Source organism: Asterias amurensis, chromosome 18 (genome assembly GCF_032118995.1).
Source record: "Asterias amurensis chromosome 18, ASM3211899v1".
Taxonomy (NCBI): Eukaryota; Metazoa; Echinodermata; class Asteroidea; order Forcipulatida; family Asteriidae; genus Asterias; species Asterias amurensis.
This window is the reverse complement of record NC_092665.1, coordinates 7,660,266-7,673,003: the sequence shown is the minus strand read 5'-3', so window position 1 is coordinate 7,673,003 and position 12,738 is coordinate 7,660,266. Positions and strand designations below refer to the sequence as shown.

Sequence of the window (12,738 nt, the reverse complement as noted above, 5' to 3'; positions counted from 1 at the left end):
GTGGTATAACAATAACTGATGTTTATTGAAAAAAATAGTTTAAATGGAATACCTAGGGGATATGAGATTTATTTTCCTTTGACACAAAGTGTGCTTTGTATTTACGAGTTTTAACAATTTAAAGCCCTCTACTACATGTTGAAAACTTTGAACTTCTGTGAAAACTTTGAACTTCTGTGAAAACTTTGATAGGGATAGTCGTATAAGTCTGAACAAACAAAACAAGGAAGGTACAAGGGGTAGCTCATAAAGAAAAACAAATAACCTCAAAAAAAGGGCACAAGCTTTCGTAGCAACTATTTTATCAGATGCAATGGTAGCTATGAAAGCTCATATGCATTTTGTATTGTAATAAGTTAGTCTTTAAAGACACTGGACACCTTTGTTAATTGTCAAAGAGCGGACTTCTCACTTGGTGTATCTCAATATATGCACAAAATAACAAACCTGTGAAAATTTAAACACATCTGGTCATCGAAGTTGTAAGATAATAATGGAAGAAAAAACACCCTTGTCACAACTTCGAGTGACAAGGTTTTTTTTTTTCTTCCATTATTATCTTGCAACTTCGATGACCAGATGTGTTTAAATTTTCACAGGTTTGTGATTTCAAAACCTCAAAATTCTGAGGTCTCTAAATCATATTCAAATACTTTAGTGGACAATTATTTCTTTCTCGAAAATTACGTTACTTCAGAGGGAGCCGTTTCTCACAATGTTTTATACTACCAACAGCTCTCCATTGCTTGTTACGAAGTAAGATTTTATGCTAATTTTACACTTTCGATAAACAGTATTGTCCAAGTCCCACACTTTGTGTATCACAACTTATACATAAAATAACAAACCTACGAAAATTTAGGCTCAATCGGTCATCGGAGTCGGGAGAAAATAACGAGAAAACCCACTCTTGTTTCCGCGCGTGCCATGACATGTGTTTCAAATAAATCTGTAATTCTCGCTAACGAGAATTGATATTGTTTTAATGTTTTCTCGAAAAGTAAAGCATTTCATGGAACAATATTTCAAGGAACAATATTTCAAGAGAAGTCTTTCACCATTACCTTCTGTAAACCCTGTAAATTATTTGTAAATCTGTGATTTTTTGTTTTGTTTCTGTACCGAAAGTGTATAACGGCTTTAAGTGCTGCTACTACCCCCTTGTGAAAACTGTGACACTGTTGATGGTTTTAAAGTATAATACTTGAATAGTTTATGAAGCAACATTGGCAAGGGTGTTACCATTTCACATTGCTCATTTAGTTTTTTCCTTTCTTCTTGATGATTTCTTTTCTTTGGTTGGAATGACTTCTTTTGATTCTAACTCTGAATGCACACGAGGTTTCTGCCATTGGACTGGGCTCCTTCGGTATATCGACCATGGTGGTAATGTCAGCTGCAAATAATTACAAAGCACTATAAATAAGGCATATTCAAATTTGCAGAACTTCACCAACAAAAAAAACATTTGGGATGAAATTGGTCAAATTAAAACCTAAAAGTAAAACTACGAGTACAGCGTGACAGACATGACGGAAACTACACTCAATTTAAAAACAAGAAGACTTATCATTCTTTGTTCTCTAGTGATGTTTGTTAAAGAAAACAGCTCGCCATATGTCCACAAATGCAATCATGGGTAGTTGTGTTATTTCTTTTAATAAGAACTAACTTTTTTAATGATAAATTATGATACTTTGCTGAAGCAAAGTACTGGTGTTAAACAGAAAAATAGTTCTTGATAAAGTTCAAGTTTTTCCATACCTGAAGTTGAAGATAAAACAACTTGTGACAGAAAAGACAGATTTGCATAATAAGGGGTCACTAGTTAGTTTTTCAGATGGAATATTACATCAACTACACCCAAACCTTATTGTATTTTACTCTATGTATCAATACATTGATAAATATATTTTCATGTGAGCAGTGGTTTTTTGGTGACAGGTGGGATATTGCAACGTTAAATGTTACAAGGCTGTCTTGCATAATAAGGGGTCACTAGTTAGTTTTTCAGATGGAATATTACATCAACTACACCCAAACCTTATTGTATTTTACTCTATGTATCAATACATTGATAAATATATTTTCATGTGAGCAGTGGTTTTTTGGTGACAGGTGGGATATTGCAACGTTAAATGTTACAAGGCTGTCGTATTCCTTTTGGAATAAAACAGTTCTGGTAGTGATTAGAAAAGGTATAAAACTGCACGGCCCACCAATAGTCATTCATTCATTAAAACCTGGGACAGTTTCTCCATTTCGATTGGTTTAGAGGACATCACGTGAAGGTTTTTAAACGGATGATATAACCACAGCCAGAAGTGTTTAAACACTGTTAGTCTATGTGTGGCCACTGAATCAGCATAAGTGCACAACTTGGATTTCTGACGTTCTAACCTCGAACATCACTTTGTTATTTAACCAAGCCCGCTGAATTTATCCCTGAAAGTTTGAGGGTTCTGAAGCTAAGTGGAATTAAGGGGAGTGTGTTATGGCTATATTGCAAAAAACAATATTTTTAAACAAGTTTTTATTAAAATTCGTTATTGAACCAACCAACAAAATTATTCATAGTGAAAGAGCCCGAAAAGTTGAGTGAATGTCTTCAGAATAATATAGTCTGGTTGCCAACATAGTCGAGCGCATTTAGCTGTTTTATATGAGAGGCAGAAACAAGATGATGGTTCCATTTTATGAAATTGGCCAATTAACATGGATATGACATAACCAATTGCGTCAGTCGAAATACAAGCGGTGAGTGGCAAAGCTAGCACTGTAGCAGAATTTCGTTCCGTATTTAGATATATATTTTTAAAAAACATTATGAAGGTAAAGGTGTTCATGAATTTGAATCAAAGAGTGTTGAATTAGTTTTAAACGAGTGGTTTAAACCCGTCCAGGCCTGGTCCTTGATTATTTACCTCGACTTCGTCTCAGTAAAATTATTAAAGAACCAGGTTTTGGCGGGTTTAAACCACAAGTTTAAAACCTCTTCACCACACATTGATTCCCTTATTAAAGCATAAAAAAAGAAACTCCTTTTTTCAAGTAAAAATCATCTCCAAGTAGAAAAAAACTTCAAACAACAAATTAACTTGCTATGCTAGAGGGTTCCAACATGGAACACGTAGAAGGACAAAGAAATGGTCTCAGAGACACAAAGCCTCATTAAATTGGTTGGTACTTTATACTTACGATGCAAGACAGAATAAAACCAGCACCTAGGATATAGATGGTCTGCACAAACTGTTCACATACATAGCCCCAGACGAACCCAACAACCTAGTATGAGTAAATAAAAAGAACAAATAACCATCATAAAAGGGTATGATTCAAGTAAACAAAAAGGGTTATGGCTAACTACTTACTGGTTTAAAGACAATGGACACTATTGGTAATTGCCAAAGAAAAGTCTTCTCACTTGGTGTATCTCAACATATGCATAATAACAAACCTGTGGAAATTTAAGCTCAGTTGGTCGTCGAAGTTGCGAGATAACAATGAAAGAAAAAACACCCTAGTTGTGTGCTTTCAGATGCTTGATTTCGAGACCTCAAATTCTAAACTTGAGGACTCGAAATCAAATTCGTGGAAAATTACTTCTTTCTCGAAAACTATGTTACTTCAGAGGGAGCCGTTTCTCATAATGTTTTATACTACATGTACCAACCTCTCCCAATCCATTACTCGATACCAAGTAAGGTTTTATGCTAATAACTATTTTGAGTAATTACCAATAGTGTCCACTGACTTTAAAGGCACTGAACACTATTGGAAATAACAAAATAACTCAAAAATTGTTACTGTTAACATAAAATCTAACTTATTAACGAGCAATGGAGAGCTCCTTCTGGAGCACATGTAAGGTAGTTTTTGCGTAAGAAGTAATTTCTCACTAAAATATTTGCATTGCATTCGAGACCTCAGCTGAGGTTCTTTAGAATTTGAGGCTTGAGTTTAGAATTTGAGGTCTCGAATTCAAGCATCTGAAAGCACACAACTTGTGTGACAAGGGTGTTTTTTCTTTCATTGTTCTCTCTCAACCTCGACAACCATTTGAGTTCAAATTTTCACAGGTTGTTAGTTTATGCATTGTTGAGATACACCAAGTGAGAAGACTTGTCTTTGCCACTTAACAAAGGTGTCCAGTGCCTTTAAATAAATGCACAACAGCAAGCATCAGCCATATTACAAAACCAGGGGAAGAGAACCCAATGTGCAGGAATGGAGCACACTACCAGTGCCCCCCCCCCTGTAAAAGTGTCCCATATTCTCACCACTGCCAATTATGTGTCACAATTTTGTGAAGAAACTGTCTTATAAGCACAGGTGCAAGCTAGCGTCTCACGCCCATGTTTCAACACTTTTTACTGGTGTTATATCCCAGTTCAAACAACCCCTCGTGATGCCCTCTCGACCAATCAGAATTGATAAACTGTCTGAAGTAGTTATGAAAAATCCGAGATGGTTGCAGATGGTGTGAGGAGCCAGCAGTAAGCAACAGAGACAGGGCCTGTAAGGACTTAAAAGTCAGTTCAGGTAAATAGTTGACATATTTGCTCACGGTCAATAAATGAATTTTTTTTATACTTTGTGGTTGAAAGGGCCTTGGGGTGCAAGTAAACAAAATTGCATTTTCAGTTCCATATATAGCCTGTTGCCATGGTTACGGCTCATTTTGGTTTTTTTTGCCATTTTAGGGCAATTTTGGGCCGATTTTGGGGTCTGAAAAACTGGTTTTTAGCTCATATTTACAACTCCACCCCACCAAAATGCAAAATTATTTCAAAAAACTTTGTATATCACTACAAAGTATCATCCTTGGCCTTTCTTAAGAAAAAAAATTGTTGTTAAATATCACCCTTGTGCCATTTTTGCATCGTTTATTACAGTATGTTTTTAGAACTTGCAAAATCGCCATTTTTACCCTATTTTTGGACCCCAAAATGTCAACTTGCCAGGGGTCTCAGAAAATTTTCCTTTCGGCTGTGGTTAGGGCCAACATTGGTATTTCTCATATCTGGTGAGAAAAACTTAGGCAATTGTATCCTGTTGGGACAGTACTGCCTCAAAACTAGACTTTTTTCCCCAAAACGTGAAAGCCTTTTTAGGTAAAACTAGACTACCAATGAGTACCAACGAGTCGTTCAGGTGAGCACGTCACTGCGCATGTGCATTGCTAGTCTGTGGTCGACCACTGGTGGACTAAATGTGCGCACTCGAACTTGCTCATAATTGGGTCTCAGAACTTTAATATCCTCTCTTTCTGTATAATTGTATAATACTACGCGCATTAAATACCTTGTTGGTAGCTACCTGTGCTATATAAGACTTTGATAGTATTGTAATACAGGAACACGTTGCCTTGGATTGGTCGAGTTGGTCTATAAAAAGTGTTTGTAACCGTTTGCTATAAAATGCATAATATGGTTACAAAGATGTTGTAAAAGTAGAATACAATGATCCACACTAACATGCCGTGAAATTGCACGGTTTTCCTTTTAACTCGTCGACTAACACGGTCGGCATTTATGGGAGTCAAATTTTTGACTCCCATAAATGGACGACCGAGTTAGTTCGCAAAGGAAAAGGAAAAGCGCGCAATTTTGAGGCATGTTTGTGTGGATCATTGTAATCTACTTTTAAAACATCTTTCCAATCATATGGATTTTATAACAAACGGTTAAAAATGCTTTTTATAGACCAACTCGTCCGATCCAAGGCATGTTCCTGTAATCATATTATATCAATGTTAGTATGTATGTAATTTGTACTGACTGTTGTATTGATTTAGACAAACGGACTCACAGCAAACAGAAGGATGATTCCCTGAAACAGCTGCTCAGCCAGTTTCTGTCCCTTGTAGTCCTGCAAAAAAAAACATCACAACAAAGTATTATCAGGCTACAAACAAGCAGGGATGTTGCCCCTAAAAATTATGTCGGTTGTGGTAATTCATAAATTGCTATTTGCTATACTTTAAATTGAATATATAAATACACTTGATTATAATGGGAACTTGTAAAATTTGTGACGGATAACTTTCACATCGAATGAAAAACGTGGAAGCCACATACAGAATTGTTTTAATTTATAGTCTCAGCTGTATGATATTGGGCCCAGGCTATATAACCTGGTCCGACGTAGACGCAGCGCAACCATCAGGAGGAGCCCAACCCTGTCCTACTACCTACTGTCAACTCGCCGTCCACTCAACCACTACGCGAATGGCAGGTATGGGTTTAGTTGCGATAACGTAACCCTCCTCACGACAGCTTCGCCTCTGGGAGGTGGATGCGATAACGTAACCCTCCTCCCGACGGCTACGTGGAGGCTGCGATAACATAACCTCCTTCCGACGGCTTCGCCTTCGGGAGGAGGGTTCATTTATTGCAACTATAATGGGTTAGCCTTGACCCAAGACGTCAGCAATGAATTTACACGACAGGCAGTGATCATTGACGTCTTGGGCCAAGCTCCATATGCAGGAAAGCGCCCTCTGTTGTTGTCTCTGTTGCGCAGGGGATTAAAAAACAAGATGGTGGCTAGTTGTGAAAACGAACAGAACCCTCCTGCAGACGGCGAAGCAGGAGGGTAACGTTATCGCAACTAGATGGTGGCCAACGATTTTGCTGCTTCGAGATACTTTTTTCACTAGTTCACGATAACAAAATCAATTTTTAAACCGAAATGTAACCTAGTCCTAAAACTTATTAAAATTCTCCTTTAGCTAACTTTACAGCTTTTAGTTGAGATAACGTAACCCTCCTCCCAAATGAAGTTTACGCAATGTGTGCAGGGCAAAATGGTTAAAAACGTACAATTTCGACAGCTTGTCAGCAGATTTGCTCCATTTATACCACTTTTGAAAATCATGACACAAATTCTAGGAACACAAACTTGATCCTCAATTTCTATAGATAGAGTCCTACCATATCACTCAAAACACCATTGAGGAAATAATTTGAAGAAAAAGGACAAAAAACTTACCAGATCCCCGAGCGAAAGAGTAAAAAATGTCCCAGGTTGAAAATTTGAATCTGAGGGGGGGGGGGGGGGGGCAGAGCTTCGGCTGTGTGTACACGTCACCGAGGTCAACGACTCAGCGCTGGGTGTGGTGCATTGTGTATCCCGGTAACTGTGCAGTTGTAGTCTTAGTTCCAAGACCAATGGTGTTGCGCAGTCACACACAACCAACGTTCCAATCTATGCACGGCAAAAACTGTACACGCTTGTAATAATCGAACGTTAGCGGGGGCTCTGTTTCTCTGATTTCCGCATCTCACCGCGTGTACAAGACTATGGCTGCACAGTTGAAGGGATAAAGCTTTATGCCTCTTTAGTTTTGTGGATTTCAAATGGGATAACTTTCCGTATTGCGCCACCATTTTCCACTCATTTTCACAAAAAAATATCCCGGCCGGCCATTGAGATAAACTAGTAGACCCAGTAACTGGGGCGCTGTTAGCCCCATTTGTGTGGTCAAGGATCCTTGGCCACACAAGTGGGGCTAGGGCGCTGTAAATATAGGCCTATATTAGTATATTCCTTTTTTCGAAATTTGACATTATTTTATGACTAATAAATGTCAAAAATTAATTTTGAATAACAGCGCCCAGTTATGTTTATGAGTTAGTTACTAACTGTGTCTTATGTCATGTCTAGACTCTAAAAAAGTCTAGGTAAATTAGATACCATATCATTATTTCCAATGATGAATGAAAAAATGGTGGCGCCATACGGATTTTTTTCCCGTAAAAACTGAAAAACCACTTACGTCTTATTATACGATAAATACGAGTTACAAAAGACAAATATTTTACCATGTGAGTTGGAATTGATCGAATGTACTCCATGCTCCCCGAAAGAAATACACCCTCCAGCAGAAGAATTAACAATCACCCAGGAAAATGGCACAGGCTAAATTTGTGTGCTATTTTAGGTTGGCAGATGTTTCGCTTTTCCAGTCGGATGCGATTTCCGCCGTGTGTGTGTGTGTGTTGAGCGACCGTTTACGTGTGATGTGCAGTAGAGCGCCACCAAGTGTCGTCCCTTCTAGCCTTTAGTCAAAAACCCCAAAAATGTCACGCATTCGAAAAAAGGCCAGCGAAAGTGGCGGGCTTCCCGATCGGGGTCTTTATCATGATCTTGATAACGTTTGTCTGCACAAATCGCCTCAGGTGGCTGTTGACGTCAAGTCCAACATGCATTGCTAATTTATTGTGCACTTGTCATGATTTTAAACGCTAGGCCTATAGTTTTTAGGAGAAATTAATATTTATAAACAGTATTGATTTTAATCTTGAGACCAAATTAATTCGATGTTTGACAGCAGTGGCAACATAATTATAATGTTTCTTTTTAAACTATTATCTTCCAAGTGTGATTCCCCGCTGTGACAGATGTTAGGCCTTAGTTTTTTCACTTGGATAAGAAAGACGTCCATGTTATTACAGCTGATTTCGTTGAATTAAATAAATGCACAGGATGGACACCTTTGGTAATTGTCAACCAGCCTTCTCAATCGGTGTACATGTATCTCAAAATCATGACTAAGCATTACATAACAAACCTGTGAAAATTTGAACTTAAAGGCAGTGGACACTATTGGTAACGATTAATGGGGGAGAGGTTGGTGGTATAAAACATTTTGAGAAACGGCTCCCTCTGAAGTGCCATAGTTTTCGAGCAAAAGTAATTTTCCACGAATTTGATTTCGAGACCTCATGCAGATTTAGAGCTTGAGGTCTCGACATCAACCATCTAAAGGCACACAACTTCGTGTGAGAAGGGTGTTTTTCTTTCATTATTATCAGGGTTGTTATTTTATGCATATGTTGAGATACACCAACTGTGAAGGCTATAGTCTTTGACAATTACCAATTGTGTCCACTGCCTTTAATTGATTGAATTAGCAAGAGGATGGTGGAAGAAAAACACCCTTGCAGGACCTTGGTCGGAAGTTGTGTGCTCCAGTTGCCTTGAATTTGAGACCTTAGCTGGAGGTCTCGATTCAATTCAAATATTATTTTAGAGAATACGTTACTTCAGAGAGAGCCACTTTCTCACACTATCACAATGGTCGTATGAATAAAAACTAGTATTTTCTCTTACTTGAACAGTTCAAGTGTTTAATACCATCCATATTAACAAAAGGAAGTACATGCTTTTAGTGGAAAGTTATTACTAAAATGCTAAAAGTATCTACTTTTAATGAAAAGCAAATTATTTTCTGTTTATTACTGACTTATATTAAAAAGAAGAAAATACTACAAAATGCAAGTAAGTACTGGTTATTTTTCAAGGTAGCTCCAGAGCTCAAAGTAGTTCCAGAGCTACCTTGGACATGGAAGTTAAAGGCCTGTCCAAAGAAATGACAGCTAGTGTTTATTAATAATCCTCACACAGGATACATAACATCATAACATCACTAAAATACTTAATAGACACATGCACAGTGTTTCACAACAGAAACACTACACAAAAACTCACACGGCTTTTAAATATTTAATTTGTGTATATTATTTGTCCTGAGGATTAAACGGAATCGTTTGTATGAAACCGATCAGTAAAGCAAGCTTTTTAAAAAGATATAAAATAAAGCATTTTATTCTCAGAAATTAATGCCAATTCATCATCATCATCATAGCTGTCCTCCCGAGAATGTTTTATAACTATCAACCTCTCCCCATTAATCGTTACCAAGTGAGGTTTTATGCTGATAATTATTTTGAGTAATTACCAACAGTGTCCACTGGCTTTAAAAATGAGTGAATGTTTGGTTGATAGTGTATGAAATAAGGGCTTCGTTTTTCTAACTCATGCACTTGAAAGACGAACGAGGTGTCCCTGGTTAAATCATCACTTATATGTCAACAACAATCCTTCATCTACTGGTCGAATTGGTCAATGGAATAAGCTTCCTGCTGGGTCTGACAGAAGCGATTTCGATGCCGGTGTGGCGGTTTCAACTTTCCGCCGTGTTCAGTTTTTCGAATGACCAATATACGGTAACATTACGTCATGCGATGCCTGCGCACAGCAAGCGAAAGGTGTTAATCTCCGGTAGCTGTCATGGCGGCGTCCACGAGTACAACGAGCGGCAAACGCGTGGATAGTATGAGAGAATGTGGTGTGAAGACCAAGCAAATTATCCTGTATTTATACCGAACGAGCGTCAGAGAATCAGAAGATTTTTTTTATTATTCTGGTCTAGTTTATTAAGTTTATTTATTACCGTTTTTTATTTTATTTTATTTTTTTAGTTATTTTTTTTATTTCACTGAACTACAGTACTTGCCAAGGTACTCGCGGAGGTATTTTAGTCTGGCTACGTCACCCGGAAAACTGAACACGGCGGAAAGCTAAAACCGTTCGAACAACGTGTTGAAATGTCCGGCTACGTCACCCGGAAAACTGAACACGGCGGAAGACTGAAACCGCCACACCTGTATTCATAGATCTTCTTATAATACATTCCTGTTCCACAGCCAATCCCTAAATTCGTTTGTTTTTCTTTTGTCTTTGCGCTCAGTTATTTTATGGCGCTTTATAAATGCTCTGTTATTACCACTAATACAAAATATTTCGCTATACAAAATGGACAAGCATGGCAAACCTTGTATCATAGGTTTATGAAGATTAAAGATTTAGAATAGAAATAGTTCACCTTGTCACCTGAGTGGCCTGTTGAAGTTACCGCATGGCTTGTTCTTTTTTTTCGTGAAAGATTCCCTTCCCCCTTGGTGCCGCTCCCCATCAGCAGGGCCAACTCATGCACGAAAAGTGGTTGAGTGACTACGACTAATCATCGTTTAATCATGTGAAAAATCACGTTTTGAATATTATTGTTGTCAATTCGTGACTTAAAAACTAGTGTCATTGTCCTGAGTTGTTGTTGTTTGATAATTAAACGGTTTTAAACGATGCTTTAGACTTTAAATCTACGTTGTTTTTTTCTCGATAATTGTTTTTTTTCTATGAAGAAACGGATATCTATAAAAGAGATGTTAAACTTGCATCGGGGATAAAAAATATTAATTTAGGTTTTTAGCCATAGGTTTTTGATCTATTGTATTACCATGGAGGAAGGAAGAAAAGGAGCTCGAACGAAGGGCCTTCAAAAGTCGAACCTGTGGTACCGCGGTCGTTTAACGAATCACCCACATTACCTTATACAAACAATGGGCGACCTGGCGTATGTGAGTTAGCGCGTGCGCACTTGGTTCTTCACTCAACTATGGTGAAGTATGTCGTATGGTATTGACCATTGATCTCCATTAAGGCCGGTTTATAGTCGGTCGCGCGACCGTCGCGCGACCGACTATAAACCGGTCTTTACTGACTGGATAGGACATCGCGTCCAAACGCAGGCCACGCGCGTATTTTTTCAAACAGGTAAAGACCGTTCATCACACAAAATGCGTTGTACACTTTTAAACGGAGTTGCTGCAAGCAAAGAGAGAAGTTTTCGTCCTTGTAATTGTCATTTTGGGATTAATACAATTGGAATCGGATCAAACAAACTAAAAATGCTGATGGTAAAGTCGTGCGCGGCTGTCAATCACCGGAGGAGGGAAAACTGAGTTGGCAAAGGGATTGTCTTTCCATAAGTAGGTAGGCCTTTGCATTTATTTTAGCGATTCATATTATTATATCTAACGTTACAAATATTAGGCAGGAAATTTGAACTATCTTTCATAAAAATAATTATTATAGGCCAAGTATTTGTTATTTTTACCGGGCAATACTATTTTTGTTTTCGCTCCGTTACAGATGGTTTTCTGAAATCAACGAGGACGGGAAGCCCGGATTTCAACAGATGCTCGTCATAGCATCAACAATTAAAAGAATCGGGAAAGCGACAAGTATGCGAATTATGTAGCATTTAAGACGGTACAGACGATACAAGTTCGTTGAGAGGATCAGTCATCTCGGAAATATCCGACTTCATTATTTATTTATTTCTGGCGGAACAGTAAAACGGTTATGGAAGTTTTGCTGTTGGGATTGTTTTCCAATTAACATGATGAATAGAAGCTTAACAATAAAAAGTTTAAATTTGTTAATGGAGGCAACTCTCAATTATCACATTGTATTTTGTTTTTATCTTTCTTGTTCTTTTCTCTCGATTTTAGCGAGTATGTAGTTCTCACTCTAGTCTTAGTTTGCATCGGCCTACTCGATTTTTGTTATTGTAGGAACGACTCTTGTTTTGTCTTTATATGGTATATTGCCATTTTCTCAATGAACTGAAAGAATAATAAAAAAATAAAAACATGTACCTGAATCCCAATACAGTTTCTCATCCGAGTTTTTGTTTAGAAATTTAAATGTCATTATCATGTTACTAATAGGGCATTTGATAGACAAAAATGTAAAGTATTATTAGTTTGCTTTGTTTGCATTTCAATCAGAAACTTTTTTATACTTCAAACTATCGATCGTCATGTTTTCCCCCCATTTCTATTCTCAATTTACAACCTCAACTGACAGACTCAAACCCGACCAAGTGCACATTAATTTACCCGTTTGAAGGAATTGCGCCGCCATTGTTGGGCCGCGTGTTTATGCAAGCAGCATAGCGCAATGTCCTATCCAGTCAGTATAATGGAGATCAATGGTATGTATGCGTTGTATTAATTGATAATGTTAATTATTAAATACCAATTATAACTAATAAATAATAAATGTAGATAATGTTGATGTAACGTCGGGTTTGGGGTAAACCAATGA

General features: G+C 37.7%; 1 protein-coding gene across 1 annotated transcript; it reads right to left on the bottom strand.

Annotated features, from left to right (window-relative positions):
* On the bottom strand, positions 1-8,023 carry LOC139950883 (signal peptidase complex subunit 1-like). Its single transcript, XM_071949724.1, has 4 exons — positions 7,827-8,023; positions 5,812-5,871; positions 3,199-3,285; positions 1-1,396 (listed from the first exon to the last, which is right to left on the bottom strand). Exons 1-4 carry the CDS (start codon positions 7,857-7,859, stop codon positions 1,256-1,258), a joined length of 321 nt encoding a protein of 106 aa, XP_071805825.1. The 5' UTR covers positions 7,860-8,023; the 3' UTR covers positions 1-1,255.
* Positions 8,024-12,738: the final 4,715 nt, after the last annotated feature.